Source organism: Hypomesus nipponensis, chromosome 22, assembly GCF_054491055.1.
Source record: "Hypomesus nipponensis isolate SF chromosome 22, ASM5449105v1, whole genome shotgun sequence".
Lineage (NCBI taxonomy): Eukaryota > Metazoa > Chordata > Actinopteri > Osmeriformes > Osmeridae > Hypomesus > Hypomesus nipponensis.
In genome coordinates, this window is record NC_140382.1 from 8,151,500 (window position 1) to 8,175,299 (window position 23,800).

General features: G+C 49.0%; 3 protein-coding genes across 4 annotated transcripts; 1 reads left to right on the forward strand and 2 right to left on the reverse strand.

The window, feature by feature from the left end:
• Positions 1–138: 138 nt before the first annotated feature.
• dhx29 (DEAH (Asp-Glu-Ala-His) box polypeptide 29) lies at positions 139–9,679 on the forward strand. 2 transcript variants are annotated; one of them, XM_084687031.1, is made up of 27 exons: positions 139–432; positions 664–737; positions 963–1,076; positions 1,179–1,308; positions 1,416–1,549; positions 1,697–1,846; positions 1,973–2,099; positions 2,329–2,511; positions 2,599–2,767; positions 3,018–3,138; positions 3,280–3,915; positions 4,051–4,194; positions 4,285–4,461; positions 4,646–4,786; positions 5,123–5,267; positions 5,380–5,500; positions 5,686–5,770; positions 5,867–5,955; positions 6,107–6,235; positions 6,370–6,445; positions 7,655–7,879; positions 8,005–8,141; positions 8,227–8,317; positions 8,446–8,736; positions 8,873–9,004; positions 9,106–9,202; positions 9,332–9,679. In XM_084687031.1, exons 1-27 carry the CDS (start codon positions 264–266, stop codon positions 9,385–9,387), a joined length of 4,143 nt encoding a protein of 1,380 aa, XP_084543157.1. In that variant the 5' UTR covers positions 139–263; the 3' UTR covers positions 9,388–9,679. The 2 variants fall into 2 exon arrangements, with proteins under 2 accessions (XP_084543157.1, XP_084543158.1); XM_084687032.1 differs by having other exon boundaries at positions 2,602–2,767.
• A 611-nt stretch (positions 9,680–10,290) lies between these two features.
• Positions 10,291–15,958, reverse strand: pstpip2 (proline-serine-threonine phosphatase interacting protein 2). Its single transcript, XM_084687033.1, has 14 exons — positions 15,656–15,958; positions 14,936–15,036; positions 14,368–14,442; positions 13,950–13,984; positions 13,723–13,829; positions 13,422–13,484; positions 12,758–12,856; positions 12,095–12,140; positions 11,923–12,002; positions 11,735–11,833; positions 11,318–11,414; positions 11,009–11,093; positions 10,877–10,911; positions 10,291–10,794 (listed from the first exon to the last, which is right to left on the reverse strand). The coding sequence occupies exons 1-14, from the start codon at positions 15,686–15,688 to the stop codon at positions 10,739–10,741; spliced, it is 1,011 nt and encodes a 336-aa protein (XP_084543159.1). The 5' UTR covers positions 15,689–15,958; the 3' UTR covers positions 10,291–10,738.
• Positions 15,959–19,447: 3,489 nt separating this feature from the next.
• On the reverse strand, positions 19,448–23,085 carry golph3b (golgi phosphoprotein 3b). Its single transcript, XM_084687898.1, has 4 exons — positions 22,711–23,085; positions 22,093–22,224; positions 21,798–21,912; positions 19,448–21,703 (listed from the first exon to the last, which is right to left on the reverse strand). Exons 1-4 carry the CDS (start codon positions 22,918–22,920, stop codon positions 21,279–21,281), a joined length of 882 nt encoding a protein of 293 aa, XP_084544024.1. The 5' UTR covers positions 22,921–23,085; the 3' UTR covers positions 19,448–21,278.
• Positions 23,086–23,800: the final 715 nt, after the last annotated feature.

The following is a 23,800-nucleotide window of genomic DNA, read 5'->3' on the forward strand; positions in this document are numbered from 1 at the left end:
TCTCTTAATGGGTATCTCAATTTGATTTTGCCAGTGTAGAACAACAAAAATGCCAATCTAACAACTGGGCTAAAAACAAGTTCAATGATAAAGTATCTGGCAACCCAAAAAGCTTTATCCGTCAAACCGAGAACCACTTCCGTTACGGCAACTACTGAGGATCAATTTACAAACTCATACTGACGTGTGTTGCCTTTCATCCAAAGCGACTAATGTGTTTTCCGTTGAATTGATCATTAGATCCGTATTTGCACCGTATCTTAATGGGTGGAAAAAAGAAGAAAGCAGCCGTGGTGCCTCCGGTTCCACCGGCGGCAGCGGGCAACGTTGCTGCAACTGGAAACGGCGTGGCAGACCCCTCCGCCGGTAGAAAACTACCACAGAAGCCGAATCCTGCTAAAGCCACAGTGAAAGACAACAACAAACCCAAAGGTATGAGATCGCAAGAGACTATTGAGACTGCTTTGCCAGTGATCCTCTGTGCATTTACATGGTGGCATCTTCCCAGTACTTGACTGTGTCCGCACTGCATCTGTGTTTGGGAGGAGTTTCAGTAAGTGCCCCGTAGCCGCTGAGCTAACTGTTTAGGCTACCTCACTGCCCTGTGGGGGACCACAGACTTGAACTGACATGAAACTATAATGTTTCTCTCCGTTCTGCCAGGTCCTAAGACCTACAGTCTCACCAACACAGCGCATGTTGACACGGGGGGAGTTTCAGACAAGTCCATTCTCAAAGTAAGTCATTGTGCAGGTTCAGATCGCTAAAAAGACAGGTGCCCTTTCGTATGGAGTGTTTCATTTGAAGTGACCTAAAACAGACACCATAACTTCATAACACCGTAACTGCACCGCACTATTATACGTGCACAACCCTGTTATAACTGCACAACTCGAATGATAACTGTCACAACACCATAATCACCAGCACATTCATGCTGTGCTGTTTGTGTGGAACACCAGGTTGTCATTCAGCCGGATCTGGAGAAGAAGATCATCAAGCTGATCAATGAGTTCAGGCAGGAGAACGGAGACCAGGGTGCCGTGTCAGGACGGCTCACCAACAAGAAGCTCCTGGTAACAGAGACGGCAGCAATTCACATACACAGATCACGGTTCCCTTATACGATGGGACTGCAGTGTGAGACGTGACGTCGCTTCTCTGGTTGTGCCCGGCAGGATCTGTACACAGCACTGCAGAAGTTCAGCTTCAAGACCGATCACATCGAGGAGGCCATGAAGAGCAGCGTGCTGTATGGAGGGGATCTGCATTCAGCACTTGACTGGCTGTGCCTGAACCTTAAAGATGGTAGAGTGTATAACCTATGGTTAGAGCTAGCTCTGATTCCACATTGTATCTGACTGATCTCACAGTCTGCCCCCCTCTCTTCCCCCCCCCCCTCCCAATACACCCAGAGGAGCTCCCAGAGGGGTTCAGTCAGCGGATGCAGGAGGAGAACCACAGGACCAAGGCCCGGTTCCAGCCTCCTCAGCAGACCCAGCCCTCCGTGCCTCAGGCTCCTAAGGAGCCCCTGAAGGAGCTGGCCAAGGTAGGTAGACCAATAGGGAGGTCTGGCCTGTCTGGTTCTGGAGCTCAGCAGAGGTCCTGCATCTACAGTAGTGTACTGTACAGTAGGACTTCTGTGCAGTATACAGGGTTAGAAAGTCAGTACCCATACGTGTTTCCATGGCTCCAGGTGTCAGAGAAGGACGAGGGGGCCAGTATGAAGGAGTGGATCCTGAGGTACGCTGAACAGGCCAGTGAAGACGAGGAGGAGGAAGAGGAGGAGGAGGAAGCGAGAGGAAAGGCAGCAAGGAACCCCGAACTGGACCAGAAGTTTGACCCGGTAACCCCTGATGACGTGAACCTGTTATGTCACTTAACATTCCGACGTCCTCTTGAAATGACGTGAGATGTGAATATGGGGGTGTCAAATGTGTTGCCGTGACGTTGGTGTGACTGGGCTGTGTAGAACGACAGGTACCTGCTCCTGACGGCCCAGCTGTACGACGCGAGGGAGATGGCTTCAGCTGCCAAGAGCAAGAGAGACAGGGCAGGCCAGAGGACTGCTCAGGACCGCATTAGGGTCATACAGCAAGGTAGCACACACGTGCCCACGCACACATACACTCGCTCTCACATGTACACTGTATATACACACACACACACATGATCAGGATCACACTTACATAAATACATCAGGGGGGTACACGGGGCTGATGTTCGATCATGTGACCTCTTGATCTGCCATCCAACGCCCTACGATAGAGCCATGCCCGTATCGACTGTGCTGTCAAAGCAGATGTAACCGATGTGTCCGTATCTCAGAGATGAAGCCCCTGGAGTCCCACCCCATGTTCAACCCGGCCCTGAAGGTGGTGGACACGCCCCGTGAGGACAGGAAACCCCCTGCCCCGGCCCCAGCCCCGGCCCAAGCCCCGGCCCCCGAGAGCAAGGACGGCCTCTTCAGCCTGTTTGAGCAGAAAGACACGCCCCCTCCAGCAGAGAAAGGTACCAACCGGAGATAGTAACTTTACTGTAGCATCTATACATGGTCCCTGTCAGTCTCATGTTTGTGTGCGCGCGTGTGTTCTCCAGCAGTGAAGAAGAACGAGCCCAAGGACATCCGCAACCTTGACTACACGGCTCGCAGCTGGACGGGGAAGTCTCCTAAACAGTTCCTGATCGACTGGGTGAGGAAGAACCTGCCCAAGAGCCCTGCTCCCTCTTTCCAGAAGGTTCCTGCTGGGAGATACTGGCGCAGCAGGTAAGGGTGTGTGTCGGAGCGAGTGTGTCTTGTGTGTCAGGAGTGTGTTTACATTTACATTTAGTCATTTAGTGGACGCTCTTATCCAGAGCGACTTACAGTAAGTACAGGGACATTCCCCCCGAGGCAAGTAGGGTGAAGTGCCTTGCCCAAGGACACAACAGCATTTGGCACAGTGGGGAATCGATCCGGCAACCTTCTGATTTCTAGCCCGACTAAGGACCTGTGTGTGTGTGTGTGTGTGTTCCAGGGTTCGTGTCCAGAGGCTGGAGGATGTGTTGGAGGTGTGTCCCACCATCCTGACAGAGGACAGCATGCAGGCTCAACACCTGGCTGCCACTCTGGCTCTCTACAACCTGGTCAAGGGACAGGTGCGTGCAGTATACTGTCTATATCACAGGGGGGGAGGGGGCTGTGCAGCTTCCAAGACGAACGCCTACTTGTCTTTGTCTTTGATCTGATTTTTTTCTTTCAATCTCCCCCTACTCTCCCCCCTCTCCCCCTTCCCCCAGTCGGTGCACCAGCTCCTCCCCCCTACGTACAGGGAGGTGTGGCTAGAGTGGAGCGACGGCGAGCAGCGCGAGGAGGAGCAGAGCCGCACGGCGGCCAACAAGCCCCGCGACCAGTTCATCGCCCGCCTGCTGACTCGCCTCAAACAGCAGCAGAGCCTGCAGCAGGCCTCAGGGCCGGGGCAGGAGGCCACGAGCCAGACGCAGCCCGAGGCCCAGGGGGAGCCGGAGGACTCCTGGGAGAGCCTGGCGACCGCGGAAGAGGATGAGGAGGAGAAGGAGAGGAAGTCCCTAAGGGAAGGGGGCAGAGCCGAGGCCTCCAAGCTCCTCCTTCTTAAATCGCGAGGCTCCGCCCTCTGGCGCCGCCTGCAGGCTGAGCGCGAGCAGCTTCCCGTGGTCCAGCACCGTGGCCGCGTGCTGGACGCCCTGCAGCGCCACCGTGTGGTGGTGGTGTCGGGGGAGACGGGCAGTGGGAAGAGCACCCAGATTCCCCAGTTCATCCTGGAGGAGCTGCTGACGGCGGGCCCTGTGGCGCAGCACTGCAACATCGCGGTGACCCAGCCGCGCAGGATCTCCGCCATGAGCCTGGCCAGCAGGGTGGCACAGGAGCTGGGGAGCGACGACGGACCCGGGGCCAAGGTCTGAGTCTGGGGGGGGGGGGGGGGGGGAGGAGCAGGCCGGAAGGATGTAGGATACCGTACTTTATCGTGCTATGACATCCTGATGGTGATGGTATCCTACGGTATGTGATGTCATATCCTGTTGTGGTTGCAGTCGTCCCTGTGTGGGTACCAGATCCGGATGGAGAACCGAGCGGGGGACTGGACCCGCCTGCTGTACTGTACCACCGGGGTCCTGCTCCGCAAACTGCAGCACGACCCGCTGCTCAGCTCTCTCACACACATCATCGTCGACGAGGTGGGAGAACACACACACACTCTAATGACACACACACGTGATTGCTTGGCACTAGAAGAGGTGGAACCAAACCCACTCCCCCCCCCCCAGGTCCATGAGCGCAGTGTCCAGTCTGACTTCCTGCTGACCATCCTGAAGGACGTGGTCCAGCGGCGCTCTGACCTGCACCTGGTCCTCATGAGCGCCACGGTCCAGTGTGAGAAGTTTTCGGCCTACTTCAACCACTGCCCGGTGGTCACTATCCCTGGGAGAACCTTCCCTGTGGAGGTGAGGCCAGATAACTGAGTGAACCGGAGATGACTGCATGAAGAGGAAGTGAATGAATGAACCCTAAATACATCGAAATGAATGAATGCTTCTACAGTCTGCTGTAGGTTGTATGTGATGGTTCAGTGTGTGTGTGTGTGTGTGTGTGTGTGTGTGTGTGTGTGTGTGTGTGGGGGGTCTGCAGGTGTTCCATCTGGAGGACATTGTGGAGGAGACCGGCTATGTTCTAGAACAGGATTCTGAGTACAGCCAGAAGATCCTGGAGGAGGAGGAGGAGGTCAGTCTGGCCGTCACCATGAGGGGGGGCAAGAGCCAGCAGCACCAGGTAGGGGACCACATGAACATCCTCCTCCATCTGCTTTCCTCTCCTCCTTCCTCTCCTCCTTCCTCCTCATCCTTCCAATCCTTCTTACCGTGCTTGTCATGATGTGAGTTCCGGTGAGGCAGGATTACGGTAGTAGTGGCTCCTCTCTGCTCCTGCTTCATTCTTCAGATCATGAATGATGAACAGGAAGAAGAGGATCTGGCACCATAATAATCCAGCAGCATTAGTCTTGCTCTCCTTCCTGTCTCCCCCTTCGTCTGTACCAGCTCTGTGTCCAGCTCCTCTCCAGCATGCGTCTCATACCTGCCGGTGTGTGTGTGTGCGTGTGTTCCGCAGGAGTTTATTGTGAAGGATTCGGGCTCGGGCTGGGACTTGGGTCCAGACTTAGACCACTTCAGTAGCCGGACCCGACACGCCCTCCAGTACATGAACCCCAACAAGATCAACATGGACCTGGTTTTGGACCTGCTGGAGTACCTGGGTAACACATACCTGTCACTCTACAGTTGCCACAGCAACACCTTAATGGCGTGGTCCGGTGGTCGGAGGCCCCGACAGCTCTGACGATGTTTGTGTGTTGGATTGTGTGTTAGATAAGTCCCCCCAGTTTGCAGTGCTGGAGGGGGCCGTGCTGGTGTTCCTGCCGGGCCTGGCTCACATCCAGCAGCTCTACGACCTGCTCAGCTCAGACAAGAGGTTCCGCTCCAAAGACAGGTACCCAACACCTCCACTCCTCTGTCTCCCTCTTTCTCATTTCCCTCCTTCCTCTCTCCCATGTCTTAATCTCTCTCTCTTCACCTGTCTCTCTCTCCCCCCCCCCCCCCCAAAGGTGTGTGTTTTTACTGACAAAGAAGATGTTGTGATGAGGGTTGGGTGTGTCTCTCTGCTGCCCCCCTCAGGTACAAGCTGGTGGCGCTGCACTCCACTCTGTCATCCAAGGACCAGGCTGCTGCTTTCACAGTGCCCCCCGCTGGCGTCAGAAAGGTACGGCGGCTCTGGGCGTTGCACACGGCCGCACTTCCAACTGCTCAGGGAGACTTGAAATGTCAACGTGAGTTTCTGTTTTGGACTGTGTTCCAGATTGTGCTGTCAACAAATATAGCTGAGACAGGCGTCACCATCCCCGACGTGGTTTTTGTCATTGACACAGGAAAGACCAAGGAAAACAAGTAGGAACAACATAAATATACAGTTTAGGAGATCCATATTCATATATATCATTCAGGGATAATGAATGGTGTGAGCAGCAGGGAGCAGGCCGTGGAGGAGGACCAGAAGCCTGGTCTGGTTCCATCCTGCCTAACCTCTGCGGTTCTCCAGGTACCATGAGAGCAGTCAGATGAGTTCTCTCGTGGAGACATTCGTTTCGAAGGCCAGCGCCCTCCAGAGGCAGGGCAGGGCGGGGCGCGTACGCAGCGGCTTCTGCTTCAGACTCTACCCCAAGTTCAGGTGTGGAGAGTCTGTCTGCTGGCAACATCTAGTGTGTGGGTGTGAGGCCCTAAACACGTCTCATACCTGCATCCCTACCTCCCCATCTCCTCTCTCTCACTCCCTCTCACTCTCTTTATCTCTCTCTCTCTCAGGTTCCAGGCGTTCATGGATTACTCTATACCAGAGATACTGAGGGTACCGCTGGAAGAACTGTGTCTACACATCATGGTACAAAAGAATTCCTTTGTTAATAATTCGTTAGACAGAACTTTATTCTATTAAATATGAATCAAAAATGATTCACACCTTCACATGAGTTCCCTTATCCTGAGACCTGCTTTCTTACCTGCCTGTTTGTACATCTGTTTGTCCACCTCACCTGTTGCTTCAGCTGGCTCTCTGTCAGCAGCATGTTGGATGCTGTCCTCCTCTCCTACTCTTTCTTCAATGCCTAACGGATCCATCTGTTTCCCTCCCCGACCCTGTCTTTCTGCTTGAGCAGCACTGGTCGAAGCCTTAAAATATTGTAAACAATTTCTGCATATATGCAAGTAGCAACGTTAGTGCTAAATAACTATTTAGCTGGTTGGCTCCATGACGCCGCGCAAGTAGGGCTCGTGAGACTGCTCACCAAAATAACGAAGGGGAACCCACTTGTCTAGCAGATTAAGACATGTTTGTAGTCTGATCGCTGTCTGTCTTACTAGAACGGCGGATCTACGTCATTGCTAACGTGTGCTGACGCTATGACTGTGTGTGTGTGTGTGTGTGTGTGTGTGTGTGTGTGAGAGAGAGAGAGAGAGAGAGAGAGAGAGAGAGAGAGACGCGTGAGTGACCGAGAGACGGAGGGAGAGCAGGGAAAGGAAAGGAGAGCTGGGAATACCCTGCGTGTTTTAAATAGCATAAAAAATGTTTATAATGAAACGCAATATGTGGCGGCCAGTGTTGATTCTGTGGCACTCCGTCAGTCTATTTGTGGGAAACACTTGTGGCTCACTTTGCCTTCTGGTTTCCTCAGTAGATATTGCTCAATATGTGTCATACCCTCGCCTGCAACTCCCCATAACATGACTTAACCCACACTCACACCCATCAAACAAACACACACTCACAAACACTAACTCTCACACACACATAACGATTCGCTTGCATACTACCGACACTCACTCGTCTTCCTCAGTCTGACCCCCGCCCTGTGCACCACCCTGTCTGCACTGCAGGATAGTCATAATGGGTGGTTACTAATCTGTGGTATACACACACACACTCACACAAACACAGTCACACATACGGTCACACACACGCACCAACACAGACACATACACAAACACATGCCCGCACATAAACAGGCGCACACGCTCCCTCACACACACAGCTACGTACACACGCCCACATACATCCCCCCTTCCCCCTCACCAGCTGTCCCCCTCCCTTCAGAAATGTGCGTACGGGTCCCCTGAGGTGTTCCTGTCAAGGGCGCTGGACCCCCCACAGCCCCAGTCTGTCAGCAACGCCCTGAGTCTGCTGCGCAAGATCGGGGCATGCCACCCTGACACGCACACCCTCACCCCCCTGGGGCACCACCTCGCCACGCTGCCTGTCAACGTCAAGATCGGAAAGATGCTCATCTTCGGAGCCATCCTGGGCTGTCTGGATCCCATAGTGAGTTCTCCTGTAGGACATTACTGGTACTGCACCATCTGGTACGCGTACTGGGAAGATGTAAGATAGGTGAATGTGATTGTTTTAACTTACTGACTTTGTGTGTGTGTGTGTGTTCCTCAAAGGCGACTATTGCAGCAGCTATCTCAGAGAAGTCTCCATTTTCCACACCTATGAACAGGAAGGAGGAAGCCAACCTGGCTAAAGCTGCCCTCTCATTGGCCAACTCAGATCACCTGACAATCTACATCGCCTACTTGGGGTACCAGTCCATTACTGTTCCCGATAGACCTCTCTGGTTCCCTGAGGGTCTCTGAGGTTTTCTGAGCTTGTGTGTTGTTCTGCAGGTGGAAGAGCTCCCGTGCCGAGGGGTCCAGAGCAGAGATGACCTACTGCAGGAAACACTTCCTGAATCGCACCGCGCTCCTCACCATCGAGGTACGTTCACCGTTAAAGAGCCGTTGGTTTTCGATCGCCTTCGGTGCTGGTGTCGTGGTGCGAGGCTACAGTGGAGGGGGGGGGGGGGGGGGGTGGTACCGGTTCTGACCCGTGTCTGTCTGGTCCAGGATGTGAAGCAGGAGCTGATGAGGATGATGGAGCAGGCTGGGTTCTGCAGCTCTCGCTCCAGGGCCCCCCTCGCCCAGGGCCCCCCAGGGCAGCAGCAGATAAGCCTGCTGAAGGCAGTGGTGACGGCCGGCCTGTACGACAGCGTGGGCCGGGTGCTGGTCACGCCCACCGTGGACATGCTGGAGAGGGTGGTGTGCACCGCCGACACCCCCCAGGGGCGCGCGCAGGTCCACCCCTCCTCCGTCAACAGACACCTGCAGACCCACGGCTGGCTGCTCTACCAGGAGAAGGTGGGTGTCGGTTTGAGAGAGGAGGGCTTTCCGATGTCAAAGCAACCCACCGTTCCGGTGTCTTAGGACATACCTGAGAGACTCCTGTTATCTCCTCTCCCTCCCGTGTGTGTGTGTGTGTGTGTGTGCGTTGCAGGTGAAGTATTCCAGGATCTACCTTAGAGACACCACCCTGATCTCTCCCTTCCCTATGCTGCTGTTTGGCGGTGACATCGACGTGCAGCACCGAGAACGCCTCATCTCATTGGACGGCTGGATTCACTTCCAGGTTGGTCAGAGGCTCACAGCTTTGTGGATTGGGGAGGGGTGGATGGGAGGGAGGGAGGAGAGATTGGAGCTCTTGAACATTTTGAGGATGTTGTGTGTTAGGCTCCAGTGAGGATAGGGGTGATCTTCAAACACTTGAGGAAGCTGATGGACTCCCTGCTGGAGAGGAAGCTAGAGAACCCAAAGATGAACCTGGAGGGTAAATAATCTTAATACCCTTTTGTTTTTGTCCCTTCCTTTCTGGTCCTTCTCTTTCTGGTTCCTCATCTGCCTTTGTCTCGTCTAGCACATACCTTATGGTTCAGATTTCTTTCTGTATCACTTTTAGATGAGAAAACCATCCAGTTGATCATAGATTTGATCAAAAAGGAGAATGTCAATTGACTACTTGGAGGGACTGTTGCGATGGAGACCCGGACCCATGCCTGAAGACGTCGGCGTAGTTGGAGGCCTGGGGGCTGGCTAGTTGCACGCTAGCTGACTGGAGGTGGACAGACAGATAATGAAATGGACCTTAAGAACTGACAACAGAACAGATGTGTTTGGGATATTCTATTCACCGAGGCTACCAGACACATAGATCCAGACAGGTCACAGAGAACAAGGCTGACTGGCTCGTTCTTATGATGAATATTGTTGGAGTCTTGGAGGAAAATAAAAAGGTTTTGATTACAAATACAGCTTCCTTTCTTGTTCACTGAACAACAACACCTACAGTTGCTGGGCCTCAAACAGGTTCTGGAACAGCTTTATTCAGTACGGTCCATGGGCATGTTTTACAGTCACTCTGAGTCAGTTGTGTCTCCACCTGGGACCTCCCTGATACAGTAACCACAAGCGTCTGTGATGGAAAGTTTCATGATTGAGAAACGCTCTTTGTAACTTCCTGTGTACACTTTGTCTGTGTATTGAATGTGTTGGAAAGGGTGAGACAGTTTGACAGTGTTGTACTGTTTGTGTGTGTATTTGTGGCTGATAGAATGATGGTAGAATACTGATACTTTGTGTGTGTATGGGAGCGTGTGTTGAGACCACACACTTCGCTGCAGGAGAAAGTCCTAATCACTAAAACTAACGGTAGTTGACGACAGCCCCGGGGAACACAATACCAGTCATGCCTGCTGCATGCCACTAAACACAAAATAGTAAGTGAACACTGAATAGGAAGTGAGCTGGATCGACCCTCCCAGAACAGACAACTAGATGACACAGCAGAAGTACAAGGTCTCACTTGATTCCAATTGTGAAGGGAACACACAGGATATACAAATGAAGCCACAACAAAAAGACATTCAACCATATTTTCATTACAAAATAAATAGACATTCCATCCGTATGACGCATCATAGTATAGCTGTGTAGCTCTATCCCAGAATGCTTCACAGTTCCTGGAACAAAATTAAGCTCAATAAAAGACCTGCTAGAAAACTTCCTGGTGACCTTGGATCAGTTACTGATCACAGACTTGTTAGAAGGAATTTTTATGGGTGTTTCCTCTACAGAACTGCTGATGTGATGATGTTTACACACACACAGTTTTTATCCCCACTAACACATCTTGGACTGTTTAAACACAGTCATAAGGACAAGTCTGTTTTGTCTATGCTCTGTGTCTAGTTTTATCAGGGTGACTTAATTCATGACTTGGTGAGGAATGGGAACCAGTGTGCAGGTATATGTGTGCAAGCATGCGTATGTGTGCATGTATCAGTGTCTGCAAGCATGCGTGTGTGTACTAGTGATGTAGCAGGCTGTATCCTGGTTCCTGGACGGTGTCGTAGACCTCATCCCCTAGAGGACAGAAACATTCTGTTATAAGGTGGACTATGGCATTGTCATGGAAACATGTAGACCAATTATAATGTAAACTTACCAGCATTGTTCAAAGGGTCAGGCAAAGGTCCCCTCCTGCACAAACAGAAGCCAGACACACACAGAAGTTCAGACAATTCAAATATTACATCAGATTCTGTCTTCTTTTACTTCCTGTTCCTTTGTCACCCACCTGATGATTGGAGGAGGCTGTCTGGGGGAGGGGCATGGGCCTGTGGATCTCTGCCCACTATAGAAGTTCTCATAGAGGACAGGAGCTGGGGGAACATTGTTATGGTTAGATGAACAAGATAGAGAAGCTGAGAGTATTTTAGCGGTGCATCTCTCTAGTGGAAACATAAAGAGAAAGTGCACCTGGAGTTTTGTGTCTGTAGAGGAGAGAGCAACAATGAGAGACTACCTGGAGGTTTATATCTCTCGCGTAGAGAGAGATCTTGGGAGTTTATATCTCTAGAGGAGAGAGCAGAGAGAGAGCGACTACCTGGAGGTTTGTCCCCTGTTCTGCGGAGGTTGATGAAGTGTCCAATGTCCTCCTGGATGTCACACTGCTCCAGAGACTTTCTCACTTCCTCATAGAGCTAAACACACAAACTTATTATGTACATGCTTCACCAGCTTATGTACATGTAGTAATAGAAACTGAAATTGAAATGCAGCATATTTCTCAAATGTGGTTGTAGGAATGTACTTGTGTGTGTGTGTGTGCGTGTGTGTGTATATGTGTGTGTGCATGTGTGTGCATGTGTATGTGTGTGTGTGTGTGTGTGCGTGTGTGTACGTGTGTGTGTGTGTGTATATGTGTGTGTGTGTGTGTGTGTGTGTGTGTGCGTGTGTGTGCATGTGTGTGTATGTGTGTGTATGTGTGTGTGTGTGCATGTGTGTGTGTGCACGTGTGTACCTCGTCGCTGGTGACACATTGCTGGGACAGATGGTTCAGGTGCGTCCAAACCATGTTCCTCAGAGTACTGATCCTCTCCACCTCTTGCTTCTCAAATACCTGCACAGACACATATCTCTCTCTCTTCTCACAGACACACACATACACCACTTAACCAGCACACAGCAACACACACATTTACCCCCTACCTCACAGGCCTTGGCATGCTCTTTCTGCCAGTCCTCTCGGACTTTCCCCAACACCAACACATTCTGTACGTACATCTTGTCTGCCAGCCCAGAGAGGAAATAACATAATAATGAAACACACTCAAGAACATTCTAGACTGGCTAAATGGCCTGATATTCTGGAGTCTCTCACCGGCTTCTTCTGCTGTCTGTTTGGCGTGCTGGGCTTTAGTGTACAGCTGAAACAGACAAGCACAAACAGGTCATCAATCAATTTAAAAAAACAACAATTTCACAAAGCTCTTGGTATGCATCTTTTCTCATCTCTATCTCAGCCCCAATGAGAACCTTGCTGTCTTTTGCCTCGTCTTCTCTCTCTTTTTCGTGTCTCACCTCCCCCTCTCTCTCTCTCTCTCTCTCTCTCTCTCTCTCTCTCTCTCTCTCTCTCTCTCTCTCTCTCTCTCTCTCTCTCTCTCTCTCTCTCTCTCTCTCTCTCTCTCTCTCTCTCTCTCTCTCTCTCTCTCTCTCTCTCTCTCTCTCGCCTCTCGTGTCTCGCCTCCCCCCCCCCTCTCTCTCTCTCTCTTTCTCTCTCTCTCTCTCTGTCTCTCTCTCTGTCTACTCTTCCTCTTTACCTCAATTAGCAGAACACGAGCTATGAGAATTTTAGCCTGGAACCCAAGTATCTTTTCTCTCCAGTCAAAATTCTTCAGACCAAAGAAAGAAAGAAACTGTCTAACCCAGGAGACATGTTGGCACAGCTCTCATCACAGAAGGTGGTTCCAGCCCCAAACCGGCTCGGGCCAACCAGGACCCAGGGTACCTTCTCTCGTTGCTAGGTGGCTATAGGCTACGGTACCTTCTCCAGTAGCTTGGTGTTGGTGGTGCCTGCATTGCGGTTCATGTTCTGCTCCACCTCCTCCCTGTCTCGACACTTCTGTTCATAGGTCTTCTTTGTCTGTTGGTGGTGGTGGTTGGGGGGGAAGGGGGGAAGAGGGGGCACGGACAGTCAGCAGAAAAGGGGGGCAGTTCAGTTACTTCCTAGGCCTCCCTTTCTAGTAAACATTGTCTCAAGAGATATCCACTGGTCTGACTATATGTTTTTCATGTCCGCTGACCTTGCTTGCAGCAAAGCATTACGACTGGAGCAAAACTAATGTTCACCTGGCAGTTGGCATGGTACCATGACTGAAACATGCTAATGCAGTTTCCCTGTGGAAGCTCGACCTTTCTTCAATGTGCTTATATCAAATGGCATGTTTGCTCTCACAAACGTTGACTTCCTCTTTAAAAAAGAGTCATCCCTGTGCCTTTTCACTTCCTCCAATGTCAAAGTGATTTTTGGCCTCTGCAGAACACAGGAGTATCACTATCGGCCCAGTAACCGATGGCTGCAGCTAGCCTGTCAGGAATCGGCCTGACTGGCAAGAATGATCCTGGCTGCTGCTAGAATATTTGAACTTAGCCTGCTACCCAACAGCGCTTAAGCTGACAGAGGTGGCCGGTTTGAGCTGGCAGCTCACCTCCATGGTCTTCTTGAACTGTGTGGCCCTCTGTTTGTGAAAAGCATCCATCTGCTGTTCCACCTGAGAACACACATCACCAACACATCAGATGCCTCTGGGAGGTCAAACCCAAGTCACCATCAACTATTAAACTGCTGGTTTGGCTGTGACAACTGAGCTTGCAACAAGCTGAGTCACCCACGTAGAGAGTGTGGTGTCTATGGCAATCAGCGGTGAAAGCCCTGACCTTATATTTGACCTGACAAAGACACATAGTGACCGTAATGATCATATAGGGACCTGCTTTTTCAAGGATTACCTTCTTCCGTGCTTCCTTCTGCCTCTCCCGGAAGTCCTCCAACCTACGTGCCTCGTCTCGCATGGTCTGGGCCAGAGTGAGGTGGGACAGGCTCACATGCTCTGTTTCTACACACACACACACACACACACACACACACACACACAGCCAAGATGAAAGTGCCCCTGACCTCGCAGCTGACGCAACCACCAAGAATGACTCCTGATCCATGAAATGGAAACACTCACGCAGTTTGAACATGTCCAGGGATCTCTTCAGCGTGCTGAGCAAACAAACACAAACATGGTGACGTCACAGGCCTGTCACATGCAGTGGTCCTGTCAGCTAGCCTCTTTCTCTGGGCTTCTTTGTCTGTGTTATGCTCCCCCCCCCCTCATGTACTTAAGGCATCAAACACTGAGGGCACATTGTGCACTTCAGAGTCGTTCCTGCTGACCACAGCCCTCCTCCTCTCCACTCTGTCCCAGAGCGGAAGGCATCAAGCACCAACACAGTTAAGAATTTACACTGTTTTGCCAGCTGCCGAGCTTTTGAGACCGAAACAAACCACAAACACCCCCTTCACGACACATAAGATGCATGGCCAAATATACCAGACGGGTTGCCTGAATGAACAAAGAAGAAGACCCACGCAAACAAACTTACTTCATCTCGTTGTGTCCACACACTTTCTTGGAGAGACCCAGCAGCTCTTTGGCATACTTTTCCTCTATAGCTGCTCTGAAACACATACAGACACATTGACAGCTTATTTACACACACTGCGGGTGAAGCGATTTGATGAACGCGCGAAGGAGAAGGTTTATTGATTGAACCCAGACCACACTGTCATGTGAAATGGTGGAATGTGAAATCTTGTCATGTGAAAAGTACTTTGCTTTCATGTTTAAGAACGAGGAAATAGAGGAGCTCACACTTCTCACACTTGCTGTTAAGTCCTACTTACACAGTGTCACAGACAGAACACACAGCAGCAGTTTCCTGTACTGTTAACCCTGATTTCTTCAGCTACCAGTCAGCAGAACTGACGGGACCATTCACTGGACTAAGGCACAACAAAGCCTCAAGACTAACTAAATAAAAGTCTGGTTGGATAGCTGTCTGGCTCTCTGTCTGTCTGTTCGATTGAGCAGATAGATATACATGGAAATTGTCCAGTGGCCTCCAGCCATCTCTTGTGTCTACATGGGTCACAGCAGCATTCTGAGCTCACCTGGCTTTCATGAAGTCCTCCACCTCCTTGCAGGTCCTCTTGCCATCGGTGAGGTGCTGTATGATGGCATCGTATCCAGCCGTGCAAGTCAGCTCTGTGTTCTAACATGAACGGGAGGGGTAACACACTATATCTCTACACACCGAAACACGTGCATATTTGACATACCTCTCCCCTTAGTATTTGTTAGTATGAGTTAATTAGACTTGGTTCTGTTAGTAAAGTTTTAGACTTGTTTAAACTTACACCACTTATTTAAGATCTGTTCCTATATGTTGAATGTATGCACCTTCTTGTAAAAGTAAATTCCTTGTCTGTGCCAACTTGCATGGCGATTAAGCCACTTTCGGATTCTGATTCTATAGAAATGTCTTAAATAAGGAGATATCTACATAGAGACATATCTTCACATAAAAAAACCTACAATAAGCACTTACATAGAGAAATATATGGGCATAGATTGACCTACTCACATAGATATCTTACACCCTTGCCAGAATAACCCTCATGCTCATATGTGGTGTGTATGGGTGTATGACAGCCAGCCCTGTCACAATTCAGCTTTACAGTGTGAACAAGTAGACACACACAGGACACGACAGAACACACCCTCTAATCTCTTAATATTAAATAAATGAACAAGTTACTCACGCTGAGGGTGTGTGTGTGTGTATTTTTGTGCACAACAAACAAAAGTCTACTAAACAATGTACCACCTACCCAAAAGTTGTCCTTAAAGTGAAGGTCTCTCATGGTGAACGAAATCAGGGCAGTTCCTCAGCAATGATAGGAAGGACTGATGCTGCGCGTTTACGGGGCAGGAAACTTGGTTGGTTTAAGTCCGCCCCGCACGAAGAGAGGGAGAGAGACGCCACGACTTGCGCATGAGAAATAAAGATTTTTACGCTCGCGTGTTCCGCTTCTCACGCAAACCTTTCATAATCGCAGGGTCACAAGGAATTTGTAGCAAAAGAAACTTCTGTTGACATAGTCGACGTCCTTATATGACCTCCGTCTACCCACACTGCACAGTCCTACCTCCTAATTTCCCCGTCCTTTCATGCCCCCCCAGTCAACTGTGCATGGCAACATGTACTTCAATTTCGATCATTTGAGTTTCGGGATCGCCAGGAACCAGGTCATAGAGGTCAAATACAGATGTTTTGATGCACGTGGTTTTTGTTTGGGTTAAATCATATCTTCGTCACTGATTAAAGATTATAACTACCTCTACCTCTATTAAGCCCTTAATAATAGGACATTATTTGTATTAAGTGGTGAGATATTTTTAAAATATGACTTCCCTTATCAAGGGGGAAGGTCCACGGCTTTGCATTAGGATTAGATTGTATGTGCTGTCACCTAGTGGTTTGAGTGTGGAAAAACAAGATGATATGGAGAGGTGTAACATATTTTCTATTGTGTTGTCACTGGTGTTGTCAAAAATATCCACATGCTGCGTGTTGCAATTTAGGCATGTTGACAAAACATGTCATCATGGCGTAATCTGCCTGCCAGAACTGCAAAAATAAATAAATGAGGAAGCAAACATAATGAAAAAGCTACATTGGATTCAGAATCCACTTCCTTTTTGGATTGATTCAGTATTCAAAGCTGCACTATGAGCGAGAGGCTCTGTTACTGTCAGAGCATGATAGTCTGTGTCAGACAGCAGGATGTAGGCTGTTGTTGTTGTTGTTGGCTGGGAAAACAAGAGATTTGATAACAATATGAAGGATGTTATTGCCCCCTTCTCTCTCTTACACACACACACACACACCATCTGAAAACATCCTGGAAAATCTAAACAGGTGTTTCGGATAATAAAACATGGTGGGACTCAGGTTAGATAAGATAATGTGAGTCTTACGGTGATGACGAGGACGCCCATACTAGTCAGGTGACTGGCATGGCAGGAGCACTATCAGCAGGGCTGTACATTACCACACCCTCACCAAGACATGCAACAACATGTCTGCCTGTGCCAGTCTCTGGACCAGGAGTAGTACAACAGGGAGTTTCCTTGTCTTGTGTTTACCGCAGCACGTTAGTTGAACAGTGTACTCTGTAGACACACGTGTATGATGATTATTGTAAAAACTGGTGTTGTCTGAGGAAACACATGTAATTTCTGTCTTGCACCTCATAAAAGAGGATAGAGGTGTATCACATTTAGACCTGATTTCTCGCCACAGTAATTAATACGACTCATTTAGAATGTTCCTCTATTTAACAGTGGCTAATATGATTACATTGATTTTGCACTTCTTTTTGCATTTCTTTCTTTCTCTCTCTCTCTCTCTCTCTCTCTCTCTCTCTCTCTCAGCAATGTGAATAGCAACAATGAAGTTAGGCAAGCAGAATAGTGCTTTAGAAAATCAGAGTGGTGTCAGAAGGCAAAGGCCACTCTGTTCAAAAGGTACATCATGTATTAAATTACAATAGTGTATTTATGTGGCCAGCGCTTTTATCTACAGCGACCTAAACAGGGGGACTTGAACAACCTCTTGATCTGCAGTCAGATGCTCTAACCACTGAGCTCTACCTATCTACATGGCATGTATGTCATCTATATCGTCCAGTAGGATATTGTTGATATAATGTTGTTATCTCTCTGTACTAGTTACTGTGTTCAAACAGCTTATCACCCAAACCCTGGGTCTAGGATGGGGACATGCTCCTGTCTCCTCAGCGCTCCTGTCATCAAGCAGATTGTACATTGAGCAATCCTAATTTATTTTTACAACAGGTTTATATAAGCATGCAGGGACTCATTCTTGACTGGACTGTAGCAGAACATCATCTCACAACATGTTTTGTTCACACCTGTATCTGGGTTCCTGTAACTGTCACTTCTGGCTGTACAAAGTACATAGCTGATTGTCTTTGAGTCTGGGTCAGGAATGGCAATCATCTAGTTAACCTCTTGGTCCATTCATTATTTAATTTTTTAATGACTTCATATTTTTACAGTGGTGTTATTTGTGTTTCATTTTTTTGTTTAATTTATGAATACCCCTAATCCAATGTCTAATTACAGTTGTCTAATTACTCCAGGTTTGAGGCTTGAACCTCACTCTCACACACACACCTCCAGATGTTCTCTGATAGCATGTTAATACTGGAATTGGCCGGGTTTCCCAGATTCCTTAAGAAGCTCTTAACGCTTCATAGGAACGTTCTAAGAGCGTTCTAGAGCGCTCTTAGAACGTTCCTAAGAAGATCTTAGAATCTTAACGAATCTGGGAAACCCGGCATTATCAGTGGCAGTGGCTATTCTGTATCACACAAACAAGTCATTGATTTCATTCATGGAAAATCTCTGTGTTCTGTTCTACCCTTGCAACTCACGCGGGGAGTTTGTGTGTAAACATTGTAAACGCTTGCCTAGCCCAGTGAGGAGGAGGAACTGGGACCTCGCCTTACGTCACCGAAGCTATATAAACGGACAGACTATCATTAGACTATAGTTGCTCTTCTTGTTAAACCACACGGACCTATATAAAGAGACACAGGGAACGTAGTAGTCTATTGCAGTCAACACAAAACTTGATCTCAACAAGTTCAACTGTGCGTGATTAAAATGACGAATACAGGTAAAACTCGAGACCCAGATGTAATTTCACATGTAATTTAACAAAATTATTAGTAGCTATGTTTATTTAACAATATATAACAACAATCTTTCTGACAGAACGTGTCTAAACCTTACTTGTATCATTTTCTTCAGATCTAACTACCGCCTGTGCGCATCAGCTGCGTAACATCGGAGACAGCCTAGAGTGGTCGGTCAACTGGAGATACAAGCTGCTGGAGATACTAATGAATAGCTACAAGAACCTGATCAAATTCAAGTGAAATATGACATCCTCATTAGCAGCGTCCTTGAATGACGTTCAGTTGCAGAGAGCCTGAAAAGTAACGGCTATCTTGGAGATAATGATGGAATTGCATTGGTCACTATTGGAGACCCGTACCCTGCTGGCGCATTTGCGCCATTCATAATGGACGGAGGAGAGGACAGCCTACCAGATCTACCGTTCCTAACGCAGGGCTGAATGGACGACATGTTGGCTGAACGTGAAGCAGTGAAGGTCAGACTGTTGTGTTGACAGACCAGTGGGTTACTGGAAACCCTGAACCTAACTGGACCCCATGGATGTAGGCTACCATGCCTGGAGGGGGTCTACATGGGCATGTGTTTGAGCCTTCTGCAGACTGCAGCTTCTTCCAACCATGCCATTTGTTGTTTCACTGGCATGGTCAATGCCTCATGTCAGACACAGATGCATGATCTTGTACACAAATCTCATCTGCATTGATGTAATTGATGATGATATACACATGTATATTAAACAGTGTCCAAACACTTGAGTCTTATTCCACTTCTGTGCCTAGTTCAAGGACAGGCCTCTCTTAGGACTGTCTTGACACTTTTCATATGTCGTATTGAAACAGGAGAGCTCATTCTGCGTGAGACAGTGAAGGAATGACAGGATAGCCTCACAGTGCTGAATTCAGGCACTTCAATGATCCACTCTTTATTGTGTGGTCACATAAAAGCAGACAGAGGGGTATAGAAATCCCTTTAATATCACATCACCATACTGGTACAGACCTCCACCAGAGGGACGGCAGCTTGTGCTGGAGCATGCTGGGACTTGTCATCATGCCTCACTGGTAGACTATCTAGACTGTATTGTCATCATAGCGGTCTCCTGTGTGCGGCACTGGAGCGGAGCAGGGCAGTACAGTCCACAGAGCAGCAGACACCACCGGACCAAACACATGAACAGAGAATGGCGTACAAAAGAAGCTACTTTTGGGGGATGATTTCTGGATCATGGACATGAAAGCAGTAAAAATGGTCTCAGTAGAAAGTAAAACATAAATATGGCTGAAAACAAAAAATATTTCAGAGGGGGGGGGGGGGGGGGGGTTAGTACACACCATTTCGTTCCACTTTCCGAGCCCACTTTCCCCAAGTTTGACTTGACCACAGGGTTACAAGACAGGCGGTAGCTGACAGTGGTGATTAAAGCAGAGGAGGCCTGCATGTGGACCATGTGTGGCTGAGAAGAGCAGTGGGATTGATGCAGGAGACTCCCTGGGCCTCTGGAGAGGGGCAGCCACCACAGAGTCTACCACAGGGCTGACCACAGAGTCTACCACAGGGCTGACCACAGAGTCTACCACAGGGCTGACCACAGAGTCTACCACAGGGCTGACCACAGAGTCTACCACAGGGCTGACCACAGAGTCGACCACAGGGCTGACCACAGAGTCTACCACAGGGCTGACCACAGAGTCTACCACAGGGCTGACCACAGAGTCTACCACAGGGCTGACCACAGAGTCGACCACAGGGCTGACCACAGAGTCTACCACAGGGCTGACCACAGAGTCGACCACAGGGCTGACCACAGAGTCTACCACAGGGCTGACCACAGAGTCTACCACAGGGCTGACCACAGAGTCTACCACAGGGCTGACCACAGAGTCTACCACAGGGCTGACCACAGAGTCTACCACAGGGCTGACCACAGAGTCTACCACAGGGCTGACCACAGAGTCGACCACAGGGCTGACCACAGAGTCTACCACAGGGCTGACCACAGAGTCTACCACAGGGCTGACCACAGGGCTGTAAAAGTTGGATTGAACGTGTGAGAGTATTATTTGGTGTCTTGGAAACCATGGTGATCAGAAATAGGCCTAGATTAGTATTAAACCCTGTATATTTCAATTGTACAAACAAGGTCATCAACCAGCCATGAACCCATCTCAACATGAAAATTTGCCCAAAGTGCAAAACAGCTTAGAGATAAAGACTAAGCAATAATTATAATTTATAACAGAATCACCCATGCCTAATAACACACCTTTCTGTGTCAGAAAGTTATAGAAAAAAAAAACTAACAACAATGCTCATGTAGGATCTTCTATATACTGGCTATCATCTGCTTGGTGGAACACAGACACAACCCCCAGCTACAGACACACGTCCCAGCTACATCATCCACATCTTGAAGGTCAAGACAGTGACACCCACAGGGAGGTCACTCATGACCCTTGAAGCCAGGATCCTGACCACTACATTGTCGTCGTCATCATAATCATCATCATCATCATCATCATCGTCACTGTAACCTCCCTCCACCATCATTGTTATCAGCCAATCATGGCAGTGTGGCACGGCAGCCATCACAGAGGGTTATGGATACTGCAGTCCGTATCAGTGTTTATGATTGGTCTAGCGTTCTAGCGCCAGCATGTGATTTACAACCAGGACCAGTCCAGCTTCCCCAGCCAGCAGGTCATCAGTTCCAGGCTCAGACAAACATCATTTAGTGAAGGCCGCCACCACGGCCCACATGAGCTCGTTAGCATTGGGCTTGGTGCTCTCTGCCTCGGGCTCCAGCTCCAGCAGCAGCCGCACTCTCTTCATGGCCAGGTCGTACTGCTCGTCCAGCAGGGGGGCAAACACGTTCTCCAGCACGTCTGACGAGTGGGCCAGGAGGATCAGTGCCAGGACCCGCTTGTCCATGCGCTGGGGGTCGTTCACCCACTTCTCCAACACTGATTCCTGGACCTTGCGGACCAGGCGCTGCTTGATGGTGTTGTTGGTGAGAGGGTGGGTGGTCATGTCAAAGAGCAGGAAGTTCTGCTTCTCCGTGGTGAGCACGCCCTTCTCCACCAGGTTCTTGGCCAGACGCTCACGCACATTCCTCAGTTGGTAGTGCAGCTTCAGGGGGTTCCAAGTCTCTCCTGGGTGGGGGGGAGTTATTATTGTTTAATTTCATTCATTCCAGTACTTGTCATGGAACATTTACAATTTCAGGTGAATGTCAAGTGTTCTTACCACTCAGCAGCTCTATCCAGCCCTGGACAGTCTCAGGAGGCTGGGTCTCCTTGATGTGCTTCAGCGCCTCGTCCAGCAGCATGTCTCCCGTGGGCGAGTCACACTTGAATATCACCTGCAGGCAGACACACCCAGCTGGTTTCGCCACACAAGTGGAGATCGTTTTGTCTCCAGACCTAGCTGACTTATTTTCACATTCTCATCTCTACCCTGCACACATCTGTTTCGAAATATATCAGTTATCAGCATTGTGCTACCACCTAACAGGCATCAATCGTAATGCAAGAAGGCCTACCTTGCGAGCCAGAAGGCTTTTCCTCCGTAAGCCGCAGGCCTCGAGCTGAAGCCGTCCCCTTAGAGCCAACTCGATCAACATACAGCCGCGCAGCCCTGACGAGATGCAGTCATTCCAGAAAGATGTATAGCCCTATCAGGAATTAATAACAGTCCCTAGGTCAAATACAATACTGTGACAACATGACCATGGGTTAAGGGTTGTTGCTGAATAAGAAACCAGGCACACAGTTGGCAAAAACAATAGCATATTATGTGATCAAATTGAAACGTTAGCAAGATAGGCTATAGTTACCAAGCTAACATTAAGTGGCGGAGTGAGCTCACGTCTGTAGTTTAGTATTTACCTTAGCAACGGCTTTGGACTAGCGTTTTCTATACGTTTTACCAATGGTATTAGTATTGTTAGTGCAGTTATTGTTGACGTTAGTCTTAGCTAGTTACCAAGGTAGCATTTGTAGTGCTTTCTGTCACAGCAGCTGGTGTTCTTAGTGCTAGAGCTAGCCTAGGTACTGTAGGCTACTACGCGTAATTCCTTGCTAGCTAGCTAATGTTAGCCTTGTGACTGCCCTCTAAAGTGTCTATCTACCTTGTCTAACAAGTCAACAAAACACCACACCTCTCTATCCTTTAATCCTAACAGCAAAACTTCTTCCATCAACGTAAGTCTGGTTTCTTTTGAATCTCCCTGGTCGTCTTCCTCCTCCTCTCCGCGTCGCTGCTCTTCATCCTCTTCGCCAGGCACTCTGTCCTTATCGGCAGCTGCATTCCGGGTGGCCTCGGTCCTCCTCTGCACCAGGCCCGAACTTCTCTGCGTTAAAGAAGCCATCCTACTGCACGTTCTGACAGCAGTTGTATGTAAAGAGCTTGAAACCACCCAAACTTCAATAAGTCTTAGATATCACAGTTATACGTAGGGTATTGAATACCAAAAATACATTCACTCTACAACAAGATTTATCCACTTCGATGGCACTTCCTGGACCAACCAACATGGCAGGATATGGTTACGTCAAACTTAGACGTGCTGTGGATCTTCTGTAATGTATTCTTCACACCGCACGGTGGCAGACAAGAGTTTGAAAGGCACGTTTTTTTCAGTGGTTTGGAATACACAGTCTTCAAATGAAATACTTGGAAACGGATATACATACTCTGGTGTGTATAACCCTACAAAGATGCACCCTTCGTCTAGGTAAGGACCAATATGCACTGCTCTAATTTCATTGGCTCTGTCAGTCCTTGAAATATACTCTAGTTCAAAGAGAATAAGGATGTGGATCGGAATGTACTGAATGATCATTGTCGCCAAGGCCAATGGTCATGAAGTAAAGGCCACACACTCATATACACACACACACACACAAACTCACACACATACACAGACACACACACACGCACACACATACATACACACACTGCCTTCCAGTCCCTATTCCCTATGGGGGCAATGGGACTGGCCTTCTGGCCTCCCTGCAAGCAGTGAAATAGGATAGCTTCAGCTCTCATGTGAGACAACAGCATAGAGGCTTTGGCCCTGTTTAAAAATATCCTAAATTCCCAGAGTTTACATTAGGAAAATAAATCCTGGGACTAAAGTTGTTTTTATTTTAAATGGTTGTAATGATGTTTACGAAGGACATACTACAGTGGAGGAGTGGGTTGAGAAGGATGAGGAGGTGAAGGAGGTGGGACGAGGAGAAAAAAGC